Source organism: Callionymus lyra, chromosome 17 (genome assembly GCF_982586985.1).
Source record: "Callionymus lyra chromosome 17, fCalLyr1.hap1.1, whole genome shotgun sequence".
In the NCBI taxonomy this organism is placed as follows: Eukaryota; Metazoa; Chordata; class Actinopteri; order Syngnathiformes; family Callionymidae; genus Callionymus; species Callionymus lyra.
The window spans coordinates 6305129-6324534 of NC_141834.1; the positions used below are offsets into that span (position 1 = coordinate 6305129).

Genomic DNA, 19406 nt, shown 5'->3' on the forward strand with positions numbered 1-19406 from the left:
AAACGCCTGTAGGAGCCATGGTCTTAAGCTAGTTCCCCACACAAGTTGACATGTTGGTTGCTCTTCCTTCTAGTTCAACAGCATCTATTAATCTTACACTTACCACCCCTAACTTAAAAAATTAAATTTTAGAGTTATTCAATTCTAATTTTCTGAGAGCCAGATTTTCAGAAAGATGTCCAGCCTGTGGGCGGGTCAACCCTTCTTATTACTATTACTACTATTTCCTGTTAAATGTTAGGCAAACCGATGAACAAAGATACACAATGTTATAAACCATTTAGCACTTATTTAGTGAAATAGCTACAGCTAACAGTTACGTTATAATCGATATACATAGTGACACATCCGTCCACTTGTCGCTGAGTGTTTTGTTTCCGTGTTAACTTTACATTGCGCTGAGGCGGCCATGTAGGATCATCTCAACTGAGGGTCACGGCCTACTGCAAAAAAGTCTTTGCCGGAAAAAAAAGCGACGCAAATCTTCGAAACTGACTTTTTGATAACACCTTGATTATTTATCGGTGAATGGGCCAGTCGAACTAGATTGAAGGGCCAGATCTGGCCCCTGGTCCTTAATTTGAATAGTCCTGGTTTACTCGCTAGCTTAGCTGACAATGCTAGCTCAAGAAATGTTGTGATGAAAGAAAAATACAGCATGCTCGCAATTAAAATGGTTATATTTACTGGAATTTCTATGATATAAATGTGGTCAATATGGCGCTAATGTTGTAAAGGCCAGTAGTGCTGGAAGAACAAATAAAAAGTTGAGGGTTTGAAGGACATTGATAGCACTGATAAACAGCTAGTTAGCGATGGTGCGAAGGTTTAGCAGAAATGTTATACTCATAATTTTATAACATAATCCAAGGTTCATATCAAAGACTGGGTTACAGATTAGTGATGACAGTATTTCTTGATGTAGTATTTACAGATGCATATAGATACAGTGAGCTGTTTAACCACATGGTTAAGTGAAACGATGATGGCCTTTATAAGCATGCATCCAAGGTGTGTGTGTGTTAGTGTGTGTGTGTTAGTGTGTGTGTCTGCACAACCAGGGTAATCTGTGGTAATCTGGTTTATGGGCTAGTCTGCAGTGACGCAGGTGAACGTACTGACTGATTCCCGGTGACAACTAACCTGCCAAGATGTGGCCGTTACTCCATAAATTACAACTCACGATTGAAATCGAAATAAATGAACAATACATGTATGTACCCTTAGGAAAAAACAAGTGTATTCAAGTGTACTTTGAGAATACTACAATTACAGATACTACTTTTCTCTTTTGGCAACTGTATTATTGTGGTGATCCAGAAGTAAACTTTGCAAAGGATTATGGGAGTGGGTGGCAGACAACAGAATTTGGCTGTTATTGTTAGATAGACACATTAACTGGACCTCTAATCAGATCTAAAAATCATCAGTCAATATACCTTGGCGTAGTGTTTGGAATGTATGTCTGTGAAACTCTTGTGTTAGACTGTTCAATGTATTTACTGTAAGTAATGCAATTAAAAACGAAGTAGATATAACCATCACTTACTTACTTACTTACGTACTTACTTACTTACGTACTTACTTACTTATATATACTACAAGTGTATACCAAGTGCATTGGTGGATTAGAGAATAGTGTACTTTGTATTGTATACCAAGTAGTAGTTTAAAGATGCGTAGATTTAAGAGTATACCTCTGTAAACTTAAAATGTTTTAATCCAGTAGAATTATCGAATTGGTGTTCTTTTAGTACAGTAATTAAGTAAGTAATTTTTATTTATATAGCGCTTTTCCAGACCAGGGTCACAAAGCGCTTAAACAATCAAACAATCAATAAAGTATATACTTTAAAGGTCAAGATAAAACTGATAACAGAACAGGAGTTCCAGAAAATCAAGGAAAAGCCTGAAGAAATAAAAACGTTATATATATATAGAACCTAACTATACTGACATAAGTATACTTGATAAAATGGACTTCAAGTATACTACTTTTTTCTAAGGGTAGCAAAGAACAAGTAGTAGAAAACATGGATGAAAACTTTTAAGCAAAGCTGCTATACTACTGCCTATCTTAACTGCTGTTAAAAACTTTTTTTTTTAGTTTTTTGAGACGGCATGGGAGAACGCCATCCCAGCGTTTGTGAGTAACGTCTGTCTGTTTTGACTTAAGTCAACTGAGATTATTGATGGAAAACCAAATTGTGTGGCTGATATTTGCTCAGTGACACAGGAGTGGTGTTGTTTGCTTACGAATGTTGGTTCTAGTCAGAGTTGGAATAACTTGGATATTAAAACTCCTGGGACTGGTTTTGAAAAGTTTCACTCGCTTCGTCTCACCTCCAAAAAACGGAAGCTTCTCCCAGCGTAAGCGTGAGCGTCACCTGTCAATCATCTGGCCCCGCCTCCTCGTGGCTCAGACGGGCAGGACGCGGCTCAGTCTGTGCAGCAGCTGTGGAACTGGATCGGAACTCTTCGTGGCGGCGTACAAACTCCAAGCGAAACCAAGGGACTAAATCTGGCCAAGATGTGAGTCTTGGAACATCACACACCTCTGTCTGAAAAGTAGGTGTGCAGTGGAAGAAAAGAAAAAAAGTGCGCACAGCTGGAGCGTCTGCGCGTAAAAAGTGATCCAAAGACGACTAAAGTTTCTGCGGGACTGACGCACCTTTTTTTTTTTGTAAGTTATGGGAAACTTATTTTAAGTGACTTTTAAATCGACTTCGAACTGGACTTTTTATGTAAGAAGTAGGACAAGGCTAACGCCGCCCAGCTGGTTCCATCCGTCAGTGCGCGCGCTGTCTTTGCGTCATGACACGCGCAGGCTCGTAACTGCGCACGGACTTGCTGGATAGTTTTATTTTTTTTTAGTTTTTTAGTTTTTTTCTGGCCGCTATGGAGGAGAAGGCGCCGAGCTGCCGGGCGGACGGGGAGAGCATCAGCCTCAGCGTCCTGAACTGGGAGCAAGTGCAGCGTCTGGACACCATCCTCACGGGGTCCATCCCCATCCACGGCCGCTGGAGCTTCCCCACGCTGGAGGTGAAGCCCCGGGACATCGTCAAGGTGGTGCGGAGCCGCATGGAGGAGAGGCGGATCCAGGTCCGGGAGGTGCGACTCAACGGATCCGCGGCCAGCTACGTCCTGCACGAGGACAGCGGCCTGGGCTGGAAGGACCTGGACCTGATCTTCTGCGCCGACCTCAAGGGGGAAATGGAGTTTCAGATTGTTAAAGACATCGTTCTGGACTCCCTGCTGGACTTCCTACCCGAGGGGGTGAACAAGGAAAAGATCACACCAGTCACCTTAAAGGTAGGTCCAACCACAACACTATATATTTCTAAATAATCCTTAAATCACATATATAGTGCACATAAAAACCTTACCCAGATATAATATATAGTAAAAAAGGTTTCATGGCAAAGAGGATCTGTCTAATCCAATTGCAGTTGGCTTCACATTAATCGGTCAGACTTCATTCAGCTGGACAGATCTATATGAGCCCACCGGCCTGAGCTGATAAGCACAGCAATATATCTGCATTGACCCTAATAGCAACTTAGAAAACACCTAATGTAGTCTCGGAAGTGGAAGTGGACAGCATATGGTGGCGAAATCAAACAGTGAGTATGTAAAAAAAAGAAGTCTATTCAGAGAAACTAAAGCAAAGGTTAAGATGTATCCAAAATAAATACTTGGTCAGCACGTTTTAAACAAACAACATCAACCAATATAAGGACTTTGATCATGCTGTGAACTATTTAAAGAGGAAAAGGATCACACTCCTTGGATTTAATCCTACATAAAATACTTGGTCATGTGTCCATAAAATACCTTAAATAAATTAGAACTAAGGGTCATTTAAAGGTGGCCATAGTTATATTTCCAACAATTCAAGAATTAAATTGAGATGTGTGATCCATTTATCAAATGTAAGAGTAAATAACAGCAAACCAAAAGAGCATTTTTCTATCTCGAGAAAAGTTTTCGAGTCTAAACATATTTGTGTGTCTATTCGAACAAAATCGTGAGGGGGGAAAAAAAAGCATGAATTAACTATATAAATATTGAAACAAAGTAAAGGAAAAACCTGATGCGTGACTCAAAACCTAAATGAAACACAACAAATATACTCAGTCGCTCACAGAAATACAAGTTGATGATGATATGAACGAAAACACAGGATCAGAAGAAGTGATTAGATCTGGACTTAAGTTTGGTACCTCAGCCATGTTAGCGTGAAAGACGACGTTTTTTCTTAATGCCACACACAAGCGGGAACTTCCTATTATGACCACATTCTTATCGTTATGTTTTACGAGAAATTAACTTATCATCTGCTAATCTAATTAATCTCTAAACATGCTATTTTTAATGTGTACCAGCTTTTACATCTGGTTCATCCAGTTCACTCACCCAGCCAAATTGCCTAACTTTTTAAATTTTTAACCAAATATTCCATGTGAACATGTGAACACCCCTTATTTTAACACTTTAACACTCTCAGGGTCAAGGTGACCCGAATGCCTGAGAACAAATGTGTTTGTGGTATCCCTTGTGTTGTCTTTGGGTCAAGGTCAACCACCTCAGCCACTGAATATGTATTTCTGGAAGCCAGGGAGGTCGTTCACCTTGACCCAGAGACAACGCAAGGGATTCCACAAACACATTTGCCTTTGTGTCTTTGGGTCACTTTGACCCTGAGATAACACAAGGGTTAATGTTGGATTACAATTGACCAATCGGGATACATTTGTTCATTTTCAAAAAGTTGCAAATGTTCCGAAAGCTAAATAAAGAGTTGAAAATATATTTTCAAAAATCTTCTTAAATAATTATCAGTGGAAGTATTTTTCAGTCAGGAGTCAATATTATACCCAATACTTTCACAAATTGGTGTTTTTTTTGGTCTGTTAGCGTTCTTGCACTTCTGCCCTGACATGTCCGTCTCTGATGTTTTCAGGAGGCCTACGTGCAGAAGATGGTGAAGGTCTGTAACGACTCCGACCGCTGGAGTCTCATCTCGCTCTCCAACAACCGCGGCAAAAACGTGGAGCTCAAGTTCGTGGACTCGCTGCGGCGACAGTTCGAGTTCAGCGTGGACTCCTTTCAGATCCGTCTGGACTCGCTCCTGCTCTTTTACGAGTGCTCCGAACACCCCATGGCCGCCACGTTTCACCCCACGATCCTGGGCGAGAGCGTCTACGGCGACTTCCCCACCGCCCTGGACCACCTGCGCAAGCGCCTCATCTGCACCCGCAGCCCCGAGGAGATCCGGGGCGGCGGCCTGCTGAAGTACTGCCACCTGCTGGTGCGCGGGTTCCGGGCGGCGTCCGACTCGGAGATGAAACTCCTGCAGCGCTACATGTGCTCGCGCTTCTTCATAGACTTCCCGGACGTGAGCGAACAGAGGAGAAAGCTGGAGTCGTACTTGCAGAACCACTTCGAGGACCTGGAGGACAGGAAGTACGACTACCTGGCCGTGCTGTACGACGTGGTGCAGGAGAGCACCGTGTGTCTCATGGGCCACGAGAGGCGGCAGACGCTCAGCCTCATCTCCTCGCTCGCCCTGCGGGTGCTCGCCGAGCAGAACGCCATCCCCAACGCCGCCAACGTCACCTGCTTCTACCAGCCGGCTCCTTACGTCTCCAACGGCAACTTCAGCAACTATTACGTGGCGCAGGTGCAGCCCGTCTACTCCTGCCCGCCGTCCCCCCCTCAGCAGTACATCCAGGCGGCGCAACATCCCATGTACGCCACCTGGTTACCCTGCAACTGAGGCCGAAGCAAAAGAGGAGGCTAAGGGAGGTCATTGAACCTGTGTTACGGCAGCGAGCCAGAGAATGGCTCACCGTCACAGCAGGGGGGCGAGAGCTAACAGCAAGTCACGCCAATGAGGAGGAAGAAAAAAAAAAACTACCGGCACCTGGACAGTGGTACTGACTTCGTCCTTTTTTTTTTTTTTTTTTTTTTTGAAGCTAGCTGATGTTGCAACATCTGACTCTTTTTTTTTTAAGTGCACGCTCACTCCATCTATACCAAATGAGGAACTAGTCACTGTTTACAAATCCAAAGTTCTGCTTTGAATACAGAGCAACGACAAGAAAAAAAAGAAAAAAGAAAAACAACGAATCAATGCACGTGATATTCCTGTACGGGAATATTTGTCTTAAAAGTGCCTAGAAATAAACTTGTGACCCTAGAACAGCTCAATAACGCAAACAGTGACCCATGTGGTGTGAGGTCTGTTACACTGACGGAGAGTTTCTTCTTTTTTTTTTTCTACCAGGCCGAATCGATAAAAAAGAAATGACTATGAAGATGATTAGACGTATGTTTGCATCTGCTGTCCAGTAAAAAGAAACCATCCTCTTACGTAGGAAGAGGAAGTAAAACATAATCTTATCATAGAGCGAGTAAGCCGGGGAAGGGTTGGGTTAAAGTAAAATAGGTGGTAAATATGACGCAGGTATACAAAAGTAAGACTGTTTATATTTGCAGGGTGCACATGTGAGAGCTTAAATTATTAACAAATCTGCTGTTGTATGGATTGATAAAAAGAATAAGAGGTGGTACTTGTAAAGAGGCTGTTGTGAAATGCACTGAGTGAAAAAAAAAACGCTTATTTAAGAATGTAGTTTCATCACTTTGAAAAACACTTCTTGGGCTGTTTGCTGAAGTTTCAACTTTAGCGTATACAAACTGAAAAGTGCCCTGTGGAGACATCCTGGAAACCTAGTCCTGTTTACACTCAATATTCATGGAAATACAGTGTGTGGGTATCGCAGAGGATTATAGATTACGACTAAATATATTGAAAGTAAACAATAATTGGGTTTCGCTTGTGAAAAAAAAACGTATTATATAATTTACATTTTTTATCTAATTAAAATATAAAAGGGATTTTGATGAGGTTTGACAGAAGTGATGTTACATGTAAAAACAAGCCGATTATTTTAAGCAAGAACAGTTGTTTTTTTTAACCCTAAAAGCTCCGAAGATGATGTAAGACATGAATGTATGCCAAAGTTTTACTGGTGTGTACACTTGGGTGAGCAGGCGGTTGTCTCTCAGTGTTGCTACAGCACAGAGAAAAGGTAATAAAGCAAACAAATAAAACAAAACAAGTGGTATTTTCAGCATCTTTAACTTTAATTAAAAAAAAGAAAAGTCTCTTATTTTTCTATCAATCTCTATTTTTGTACAGTTTGTGTCTGGCTCATACAGCGCGCAGGTCCAAAGCTTCTTGAGTCGATTTTATTTTGTGTGAGTGTGTGTATGTGTGTGTGGTGAGTGTGTTTTTTTGTTTCTCTCTAATGACGAGCTTCAGGATGCTGGCTTTGTGTGAGTGTGTGTTGTGTGTGTGTGTGTGAGTGTGGGCTGTACGAGGGTTGTTGCTCTAAAGAGATTGTTTCACTGTAAAATGTGTGGTTTATAACTGCCCTCCTGTTGTGGACTGGGAAATAATGAAAAACTGTGTTCAAGTTGACGAACTTTATAAATAATTAAAGAAAAGAAAAAAAACACAGACCAAGCTTGTCCCTTTCTTTATTTATTGTGGCGCACAATTCTTCTCAAAAGTCGTTTTTGCACCAAACTTCTCTTCCCTCAGACCTATTTGTACAAAAAATACATTAAAGGACACCTGCAAAGATTAAAAACATTTATTTATGAAATAATAATAATAATAATTGTATTTAATTATAATTATTGTAATAATAATTATATTTATATTAATTTAGTAATATATATATAATATAGTAGTATACATTTCCATACAGGCTTGTATCAAAATGTGTTTTTCTCGCTGTCCAATTTTTTATTGTAATACATGATTCATAAACAGTTAGCTTAGCTCCACCATGCTACTTAAAAACTTCATGACAAACTCTATATGGCAGATTATCAAAGAAAAAAAAAATATATATATATATATATATAAATATCTATAAATATATATATATATAAATGGGTTATAAAAAGGAGAAATAAAGTCGCTATAAATGCTGGAATCTCTCGGATGTTTGCTCACTGAGAAGCTCGGGTCAGCAAAGGTAAATGAAACTCTGGCATTTGGATTCGGTGCCAAAGGTCTTAGCCGACAGGAAGAATCCTCGCGGTCAATGTCCTGGGGTGCCCGACCAATCCCAGCGGCCACGGCTGATGTTGCCAGCGAGCGACAGCTGAACGTGCTGGATCTCCCCGCGAGAGACGTCAGCCCCACGTCACGACGGCCGTCATCGTGCTGGTTTTTGCCAAAACCCATTAGCGGTGGGTACTACCAGCAGAGCCTTGGTATCCAGGGATTGATTTTCACTGACTGAGTAGATTGGCTCCAGATCAAGTCTCTTAGCGCTCAAAGGCTCCGAGATGTCACTTTCACTCCTAGAGAGAACCATGACACTTCCATCCTGACGTTGTCGCATAGTCTGTTCTTTTTCTTCTTCTTAAACCACTACCTCCTCTTTTCTTCTATTTTTAACTCTTCGTGTTTTCCATCACTCTTTTTTTTCTTTCTGACTGTGAGGTCTAATAACTCTGTTAAAACTCATTTTTTACTCTTAATTGTTTGTTGTTTGTCTTTTACACTGTTTTTATTTGCCTTCTGTCGAAGTCTTTTTCTCTTGTTTCTGTCCCTCCCTTTTTTTTATTTCCTCTCCGTTACTTTTCTCCTACTTTATTCTGTTTCACCACAAGCATTAAAAAACGTAAATCTTCCAGTTTTCATTGCAAACGCTTTCTTTCATAATATGTATATATCATTTGCTTTTTTAAAACATCACTTGTTCTTATACTTTAGACAAAGGGTTGCCAGTTCAAGTCCCACAGAGGGAATGTAATATTTACTATTATGTTTTTAATAAACACAATTCATTACCTCCAACAGAAATGCAAAATATATATATATTTTATTCATAGTTCCTTATATTTACATCGCGCATGCGCAAGTATTTCACTGTAATAACACTGTAATAAATGAATTTAATGAATTGGAAACTCTGAATAAGTTAAATAAACAAATAAATCACCTGTTTGAATTGATATCTGTCCAATCAAATAATCTTTTAGTGCACCAACTCAATGGCTATAGAAAGTCACCCACTGGTTAATTTTCTAACTAGTAGACGGACGCTCTTATCACCTTCACAAGCATCGTTTTCCGGGGCGTTGAAGTGTCAATACTGTTGATGTATTTATATTAACATAATAAAATACCAAAGTCAAAGCGAAACACTACAAACCCCCCACCCCCAAGTTTTACAAGAAAAAGGTGAAGTGTGATTATGAGAAAAATTCCGATATCAGACTGACTTCCCTTTCTATAAATCAGTCGATTAAATGGATGATAGGCATCTATTTTTTAATGTATATATACTGTAAATATACTGTGTATTTAAATTATGGATGACACGACGCAGAGTTCAACCTTATCGCCGTTATCGGCCAGAGAGATTGCGTTAGATTGAAAAAATCATGCTGAAAGTTTCATTTTTTAAATGTTAAATTATTAATTAACAAATATAAAGTGTGGTAGATAATTGTCTGTTGGGAAGCTGATACTGATTTACGTGACGTTACCAGAAAAAAATCAACCAGGACTAGGACGTGACGGATTCATTGAAAAATGATTAAAAGCACCATTTGTTTTTCAATATTAATGTTTGATAGAAGATGTTCTCAAATCCTTCTTTCATTAAATCCAATCCAACTCGCAGGATGTGACATCATCACGTGCCGACCAGTTCCTATTTAGGACACTTTTCATACCCACAATGCAGCAGATGCTTACATTTTCACCTGTTTCGCTGTTTCATTTCACCATTGGTTGGTCCAGTTTCACTTTCACCGGGGGATTTACTCCGGCAGCATCCCTGCAGCTAAATGACCTAAAGAACATGGAACCTTTATCACCCTTGTTAAGAGGGAGAGTAGACACTAAATATAGCCCCCCCCCTCTCAGCCACTGTAAGGACATTAGCCCATCTGCAGAAATCTGATTAGCAACCCTCCCTATACGCCGAGAGCAGGAGTGTTGTCTCTGCGGAGGGATTTACCACCGATTGTACTGTAACACATACGTCCTTCCGCCTCGCTGCAAAGAAGAAGAAAAAAAAAGAAAAAAACAGTTCACTTCCTTATCAAGGGCTTAGAAGGGACTGAGATGGAGGGATTGAGGCCTCTAAAATGTTGCACAACAGGGGAGAAGAGCTAACCTAATAACATGGGCAGCTTAGGGAAGTGTACTTTTCTTCAGCGGTTCAAAGGAGTAATGGTGTCGCGACAGGCCTGAGCCTTGAACCTGTGCCAGGTACTTTTCAAAGACCATAATCTCATCACATAGGTCGACCTAAACTGCTGCATAAATGACCTATTGTTGTGTATAAATTTAAATGTAAGTAAGTAATTTGTATTTATATAGCAGCAGGGTCACAAAGCGCTTAAACAATCAAAACAATATTTAATAATGTAATTCACTCGTTCATCTGCTCAGTTTGTGGATGTATTTTATTACGTTTTGAAAATGACAGTTACACTGAAACAGTCCTTGCGACACCAAACTCTGCAATTTCCTGTGATGCCCTCAGCATGTGAACACAACTTGCACATTAGTGTCTTAGATGAGTTGCCTCTCATGAGCACGAACTTAAAGTGTAACAAAAAGTGTGGTAAAAAACAAACATTTTGTATATTTTTGAGTTTCTTTTTAGTTTTAAAATTCACAAAACATGTGTCAGCTAGCTCCAGAAAGCAGAGAGAACCTTTCAAATCTATTAAAAAACAGTGTTACATTGTATTTGTTATAGCAGATTTCGGTTTACATTTAATCATATATATCTCCATAATAAATCCTCTTTCGACTGTATACTATATGCTATATACTATATGAAAATCTACCAAAAGAAATGATCCCATGTTTACTATGAGTCAAAATCTTGAAAACAAATATTTCCCTCTTACTGTTTTTAAAAAAGGGGTCGCCTGAAGAACCCTGCAACATTGGTATCTCAGGTTTTACACCAAATTATTTTGGACATGTGCAGTTGAAAATAAAAAAAATAAAAATTTACAGAATGAAGGTTGTGTTTTCTTTGTTTTTGCGGAATGTTAAAAAAAAAAAAAAAAAATGTGATACAATTAATAAAATAAAATTTGTGCATTTGTGCTTCCTATGTTGACGGGCAAATATAAGAGTGAAGCCAAAGCTTAGCATTTTCTTCACTAGCTGCTAGCTTAGCAAATACTACTCAAATACTATAAGTATGTCTCTTACTGCAATTAAACATTAGAGATGTATTAAGTTTATTAAAGAGGAAACTATCCAAAGTAAAAAGGGCTGATGGTGAAAGTTTAAAAAAAGGGTACTTTAGTTGGTGTTTTACTAGTCTATTTGTGCTACACTGCTTAGCTCTACTTAAAAATATTGCTGATCAAATTTGCTTTTATTTTTAGTATCTTCCTCTTTCACGAAAAAATAAATGTAACCAAGAAAATGAAAAAATATTCGAAAATTAACTTTACACCAAGTAAAAAAATATATATATTTTATATTAAATATATTAAAGTTGGTTTGAGAATAGGAGTCCACGCTAAGCTAGTTAGCACGGATAAAGCAGAAGCTATGTTTCATCAATCACATGGTCAATAACTCATCCAAAAAACACGTCTTCCCCTTTAAAAGGTTCACTGAGTCCAGTCATTGAGTGAATGTTTGTTAGAGGGGGAACAGCAGGACTCCCACATCTGCTCAAACACTATGGACAGCTTTCAAAGATGACATGCTAGGACAAACAGCACAGCGGACGAGCCAAGAAATATGAAGAAAATATTATTTCTCTGTAAATTCTGTGCTCAAAGAGGCACTGACACATTTATTGTATGGTTCGAGAGGTGGCTTTTATCTAGACCAGGTGATATCGCGTCCATCAGCACTGAGTCCTCGGGCTTGGAATTGAATCAGATCAAAGTTCACAACAGATTTTGGTCGTGTTGACTCAGACAAGTGAGAATATTAATTCTAAATATTTACGTTGTAGCAACATTATAAGGTCTAAAATCAATTCTGATTATCTAACCTGAAATATTCATCCAAAATTATGCATATAAATCATGTTTTAATTGTATTTATATATATCTCATTGATAAATATAAACTATTTATTTTTTTGAGCACTAAACGTCCTCGTTTAAAAAACTACAAACGTATTAATATAAACTTAAGCAACTCAATTTTGATCATTTGTGATTTATCGTCCTTAACGAGTCTGAGAATAGAAACAAAACAGAAATTGGAAACACTGATTTTTATTTGTGATGGGTGAAGTGAAAGCTCATTTTGTGAGCTCTTTGACTTTGACTCTCACGACTTTCACTCCTAATATGTCTCATTTGAGGATTTTCAAAGTAACTACGGCATCTGTTCTTACTTTAAAAAAACCCAAATCCACACTCCCGTGTCTCTTAAGTTGTTTGTGTGTATGTGCGTGACTTTGTTAAATTAAACTACTATACTATAGACAAGTTTTTTCAACCAAAGTTTGGTAATATGTTGTATTTTTGTTCATAGATTATTTCAGAAATTATTTTTATTGTTGCAAACTTTCCTTGTGATCCGAATAATTTAATTAAAAAATATATATATTGTTTGTATCAGCAATTAAATGTACTGCAGAATATTAAAGGTGATTAATAATACAAAAAGACTAGATAGATGGATAAACTTTATTGATCCCTTTGGAGGTCTCCTTCTGGAAATAGTTTTTCCAAGCACACAGCAACCCAGACGATAGATTCATAAAACAAGAACAAGTACAAAGTGCAATAAAAAGAAAGAGCAAGATGACACAATCTAGATCTGAAGCTAAAGATCAAAGACAAATAACAAATAAAAAGGATACAAAGATTAACTTGGGATATCATCTTTTTACTCCACAGCTGCCCCCAAACTCAGAATTAAACAGTCTAATTGCACGAGGAATGAATGAGTCCCTGAGTCTATTAGTGTTGCATCTGGGGAGGAGCATTCGTGCACTACTACATAGTACATAGACTATAGTAATTACACTTTTTAAGCAAGACTTGATTGCTTTAGATCAGCAGTGTATTATGTATCAACCCAAACACACAGATTACAACCAAATAACGGTGTCTTTAATGTAGCCATTAGTGCATTATACTGTGTTAAAACTAGAGAAGGTGTGTGGAGACCTACAGTAGGGCTTGTTTCAGTAGATAAAAGGCAAGTCAAATAATCACTACCTGAGCTCTGATTTGACAAACTGCGAGCTCTCGGAATTTGTGTCTCAAACCGTGTGTTCAATGAAAAAAGGCAACATCAATGGAACACAGAAGACATGATCCAGTACAGATGTGACAGACAGATGACACGGATAACAATTCTCCGGGATGCTTCTTCGAGATGTCTGGTGACTCTTAAATTTTGGAACAACAATTTTGGAGCCCGAAAAACACTTCATCAGCGGAAACTTTGAGTTAGTGGAAGCAAACATGCCAGCTAGCAGGATCATTTAATTGAATAATTGACGGATTCAGGATCGACTAACTCAGGGTTTTCATTAAAGAAACAGGCCCCAAGAAAACAAGAACAACACTTTGGGAACAAATGGGTCAAAAGTTAGATTAAATTGAGCTGGAAAAACACTAGTCAACCATGAGGTATGTTTTTGTTAGTACTCCATCCATTTCATAGCTGATATTTCACAGTTGCTATATCAAAAAACTGCCGCCTTCATGTTTCCCACATCAACCGAAGTCTCCCGGGATCTGTTCCAGCATGAAAACAGATAAACAAGGCGATAAAGATCCCAGTTGCCGCTTGTCATATTTGTAGATTTGGACAAAAGAGTGAAACAGGAAATGTACGAGTTGACATATTCTGGTTATCATTGTGAACACAACATTTGTACTGAGACATGGAAACGCTCAGATGGGGGGGGGGGTTGTTGGAGGACCACCAGTTGGAAGAGCGAGACGGCCAAGGCTCAGCTCGTCCAAGTTAGTGTCAAAGGTTATTAATTAAAATAAACAACAGCGAAACGAGACACTGAGAAACAAAGAGTGTCTGTGTGTTAAGAGAGGAGAGTAAGACAAGGAGGGAAGCTTGTCAGCTGCAGATATATTTGTATCGCAGCACAACAACTGACGTTGATTTTTATTATTGATTACAATCTGCTTTATAGTCCTGTTACGAGTCACGACAGTGTTACTGTGATGTATTTATCACCATAAAAAGTTGTCAACATAGTTTGGAATGGGTTTGTAAACTTGACCGGACTTTCAATAGATTGTGATTGAAGTATAATAAAAAGCCAACATTTAAACAAAACATTTGTCACTTGAGGGTTTTGGAATATTGAAGGCATATCCCTCGGTTAACACGCAGTGTCTTGATGCTTATGTTATATTTTTGAATGGAACATTCTGGCCTAAAACAATGTTAAAAAATAAAATGTTGGGGAATACGAAATCTAATTTTAACGTGTTTTCTCGGAAAGGGGCTTTACAAATAACTTTTACTTACTTACTTACTTACTTACTATACTATACTTAATGTCAGGTATAATAATCTTTTTAATACAAATTAAGGACCAATGTACTTGTCTTTTTTGGGTAGTAAGATATGGTCAGTTAAGTGTAAGTTAACCAACCCAGGAAGAAGGATACTGGTAAGATAAGGTATTGTATCCAACTGTAACGTACGCAAATGATCAACTGAATGGTGAACTTGCTATGTTAGCTTAGCAAGTCAATAAAAGGTGCCAGTTGTTTATATATATATACATAAATATCTATATATCTATCTATATATATAGATATATATCTATATCTATATACTGTATATATATATTTTTTTCTTTTTAAATAAAAATTAGTTTGATTTGTTGAAACAAATGTATACTTGCACCTGGGTCAAAATAAAAAATATAATATTGTTATAAAAATAAATATATTCAGCCTCAGATGGCTGTAGAGTAACGTATTTCCACGCCAGTTACATTAACCACAAAGTCCATGTTTGTGATTAACCAACTCAACATTTTCTAATGGCCAAGTTATGTGTTTTCCCGGAAAACTGACACGACCAAAACATTAACACATCATAAATGATCGCAGACAGCTAATTTGTTTTCTTGTGTAGTTTTGGAGGGAGCATTGTTGGAATCTTGTACTCAAGCAAACTTGGAAACTACTCAACTCCCAAAGTCATCAAACCGTATGAATTCCCCAGTTTAAATAACTTAAAACAGATCCTGATTATAGATAGATATTTAATAGGAGAGACAAGTTAAGTTAGATATGAAGTTCTTGCGTGGTAGAATGTTCTGTGGTCTCGGTCGATGGGGGGATTTCCTGGCTCCTGCACACACTTTCAGAAGTGGTGCAAGTCAACAGTGGTTGTCTCGATTCTTGTCGCAGATGAATCTTACAATTCTAAGTCACAAATTGGGGTTGTGATCTTTTTTGACTAGAAAATGATCCAGAGTAGCCCATTCTCAACTTTAGTTTGTAGTTCTGCTAACTGTTAGCAGCTAGCATCTCACAAACATTAAAAAAAAAAATTATTCTAGAAATACTAATCACATATACTGTTTATAGGCGCACATAATGTTGTCATAGCTTGCACAGAGACGAAGATGTGTATCTCAGATTAAAAACCTGCGTCACAATCATAACCATCAACCATGTCTCTTATTTCTTGTTGTGACCACGTGACCCCTTTCATGATGCGGTTCCACAAATCCACTGATCAGAACCCAGATCTTGCTAGAATATTCCATCTGGAATTCTCAATTATGTATGTAAAACAACAAACGTTATCGTCAAATCTTTAGGTCCCAGAGGTCTGGATTCTGGATTAAAAACGAGTGGAAAAATCGAATCGCAGGCAGATTTTTGTGAGAATTCTTTAAGACTGTTCACATTCAAGTACTTCCTGCAACGTCCGGTCATGCACAAAAACTGAGGACAAGTAAAATCTCTAATCTCTGATTTCCACCTGTTGTCGCTTCCATTGGCTCCTGGTTAAACTGACAAAAAAACCTTTTTTTTGTTAATAGTGTCTTCGGTCGGACTAAATGAGCCGTGCTGATTAGTGTGAAGCATCTGAATGGAACAAACTTGTGAAGCGAAACAGCTTAATGATGCACTGCAGAGTTTAAAACCCTGTAACCCTCTTCTCAGTCTGGGATGGTTAAGCACTAAAACACTGGTAAACTTTCACAACTTCCTCTTTGGTCTGCTTTTTATAGCCTCACCTTCATCTCGACCTTCCCAATATGATTTATCATCGCTGAGCGAAATATGTTGTTTACAACGTATAAAACATCAATTCCCAGGGTCGCTACAACTATCTAGAAGCAATCCGACAGCTCGCTGCGATTCCTGTCTTCTTTCTTTTTTTTTTTTACAATAACATCTGGTGCAAATCTTCAAAACACACACACACATTAAGAAGATACACACTCATGTTCTCGCACACAACACTGCTGCCCAGGCATATCATCACAGAGCAGAACATTCTACAAGTTCAGAGAGAGGCCAGACGTTGTATTGTTCTTGTCAAAGCTCAGCGGTGGGATTGAAGTTGATGTTTGAAAACTGGAGCGACCGAACACAAACTCTACGGGAGGATTTCGTGGTCGACCATAATCCTTATCACAGAAATGATCTTTCATAAGTGTGATGGCAATAATTCTCCTTAAAAATGCATCGTCAACATTTTCTAGAAGTTGAAATATCTATATCAGATGTAGATAAGCTGCACTTTTTTTTGGGCTTGTAAAACTGTTTTCCATCCTCAGATGTTGGGAGAAAAACTCCAAAACAACAAAGCTAATAAAACTAAAATAAAAAAATGTTCAAAGAAATCGGCTCTTGAGATTCATTACGCAGACGAGCCCACTACTGATGAATTCATAGAGTCGGTGAGGGGTTAGCGATAATGCGAGCCACTTGCAGCTGCGGGTGTAATGATCAAACTAAAGATTTGTGAGATAGTTTTCACGTGTGATGGGCTGTTATGGCAGACCAGAACCATGTGTCCTTTACTTTACGACGCTCATTTCTCTGGCACTGTTTGCTACAATCTTGCCCAACTTTTCATCAGAAATCCACACTTGAAGACCCCCAAAAAGTTGAGGTTATTTATTGTGTTGAGCTTGTTAAAAATGCTCTTACAAACACACTAATTGAACACTTCCACGAATGCGAGCAAATCAATCAATGACAAATTTAAATTACTTTATGATATCTTGCAATTCAACGCATGTTTTATACTTCCGACACTTTTATCTCGGTTTAAAGTTCCAATGATTGCCAAGTAAACAAACCACAGCTTTGTTATATTTACTTGTAGGCAGGCCAGGATGAAAAAAAACAACTGCGATAGAAGGATAGCTGTGAATGACATTCACCAATACATATGCAAGAGAAAAAAGACACCTGCAAATATATATATTTTGCTTTTCTTCATCAAAAAATACTTTTTACCCTTAAAAGTGTCACCTTTTTCATCATAACGGATGTTCACTTTTATCTTAACACATCTGTCGTTGTACTTTATAACCTCATGACTTGTGAAAGAGCTTGTTTTGTCTGAGATATGAATGGAAACAAGATGTTTTCATGACTGCTTCACTTAACAAGATATTCTGAATGTTTGGTCTAACATTGAGCTTCTTTGATCTTATCTTATCTTTCGGGCAATTTGCCTTAAATAAAGTGAGAGCATTTTTTTTTTTAAGATATGTTATTGCAGCGTGACATGTATGAACGTGGTTAAATGGAGACAAAAGGCTAATTCAAATATAACGAAGAAACCCTTTTTTCTAGCATTTGGTTGCAGAATGCTATTGAAGTCATCTATTCGTGCAGAAAGATAACTTTACTGCAAAAAATCTCTTGTTGAAATCTAGAAACAAGATCGCTGTCTCAGCCACCTGAGATTAAGTTACTTGAAAACGTATTCAGTATTACAAAAAAAGAGACCCTGCAAATAAAAGAAAAATACTTTTTTGTTAAGTAACAACAAAATGAATACCTAATGTTAACTATAAGGTTAAGACGACAACTTTAAATACGTCATTATATCTTAAACCAGGTAAGGGAATAACTCAAGACTCTACATTCGATTAATTAAACAACATTATGATAGTGGTTTACATTTATTCAGTGCTTTTTGTCAGTATAGCCTTTTTCAAGAACCACAATCAGTCACATGGATAGAGGGATTTGAACCGGCAACCCTCCTATTATCGGATTGCCAACCATCTGACACCAGAAGACCCATAACTAAATCACAAACACACTGCAAGAGTAGCTTGCAGATCATTGCATAAAATAGAATATCTGTCCAAAATAAAAAATAATCAATATTTTTCGTAACTATAAGAGGCGAGGGAAACAATAGTATCTCATACTATTTCGAATCTTCATTTGAGATTATTAATCATCTCAAAGGTGGAAAGAAAGTTAAAGGAAAATTCTCAACAAGTACTAAAAGTAGTTTGAAAAACACACACAAAAAACCATTAGCTCTTGCTAGCTAGCATTAGCTAGCTGGTCTAAAATTCAAATTTGTATGTCAGGATCCATGGCAACTATCATGTGACCACAATTTCATGGGTGTTTAAAGGGTCAAGAAAAAGTACAGAATGAAGCCAATAAACTTTTTTATAATAACTTCATTTTACAAAAACTTTTTAAGTGAGTTTTCTGACTTTGTGACTAACTGGAGGTTCATAGGGGCCGACGATCACCATAAGGGAGAGACCTCACACCTAAAGACGGTCAAAGAACGTCAAAGAGGAAACATTGGGGCCATATTTGACGGAGGCGTCACTAGTCTGCTGCATCGAACACATCTGCTGGTGTTGCTGTTTACAGCCCCGCAGGAGGTCACAGAGGAGCTGCACTGGATTCTTCCCAGATGGTGAAACAGCAGAAATAAAAGCCTGAGAAAATATCTGCGTCTTTTAAACCCCACATCTGTTTGTGTCTCCAGTTTCAACAAAACGGGGCCAAATAAAATGAATCATCAAGTCTATTTACCACCGACGTGGTAGATAATGAGTCACAGCAGCATCCCTGATACGCACTCGTCCGAGGGTGGATTTCATTGCCACGACGCTAATTCGTGTGTATGTGTGCAGCGAGGACCAGTTGTGAGCTCACATCCTCGCTGGAGCATTACTGCCTTCCTCTGGTCCAACACGCCTGTTCTTACCCGTGTGGTAATGATAGTCATTATCACGCCGTAATCGCAAACACACCTGCACACGCCAGAGTCACACCTGCACATGTGTAAGTATAGCTCTGTCAACGCACAGGAAAAAGGAAAGTTGTAGCAGAAGCAGCAAAGAGTCGTGGCTTTTAAAAGCCTCATAGATC

General features: G+C 38.4%; 2 protein-coding genes across 2 annotated transcripts in view; one reads left to right on the forward strand and one right to left on the reverse strand.

Moving 5' to 3' along the window:
• The first annotated feature begins 2417 nt into the window (after nucleotides 1–2417).
• On the forward strand, nucleotides 2418–5779 carry LOC148062254 (terminal nucleotidyltransferase 5A-like). The gene is made up of 2 exons (XM_087812170.1): nucleotides 2418–3312; nucleotides 4964–5779. Exons 1-2 carry the CDS (start codon nucleotides 2899–2901, stop codon nucleotides 5777–5779), a joined length of 1230 nt encoding a protein of 409 aa, XP_087668296.1. The 5' UTR covers nucleotides 2418–2898.
• A 75-nt stretch (nucleotides 5780–5854) lies between these two features.
• Nucleotides 5855–19406, reverse strand: part of rnf217 (ring finger protein 217) — a 124043-nt gene continuing 110491 nt past the window's right edge. Inside the window, exon 4 of the mRNA XM_087812168.1 lies at nucleotides 5855–5978. Within this exon, the coding sequence (XP_087668294.1) occupies nucleotides 5855–5978 (124 nt within the window). The remainder of the gene's footprint in view (nucleotides 5979–19406) is intronic.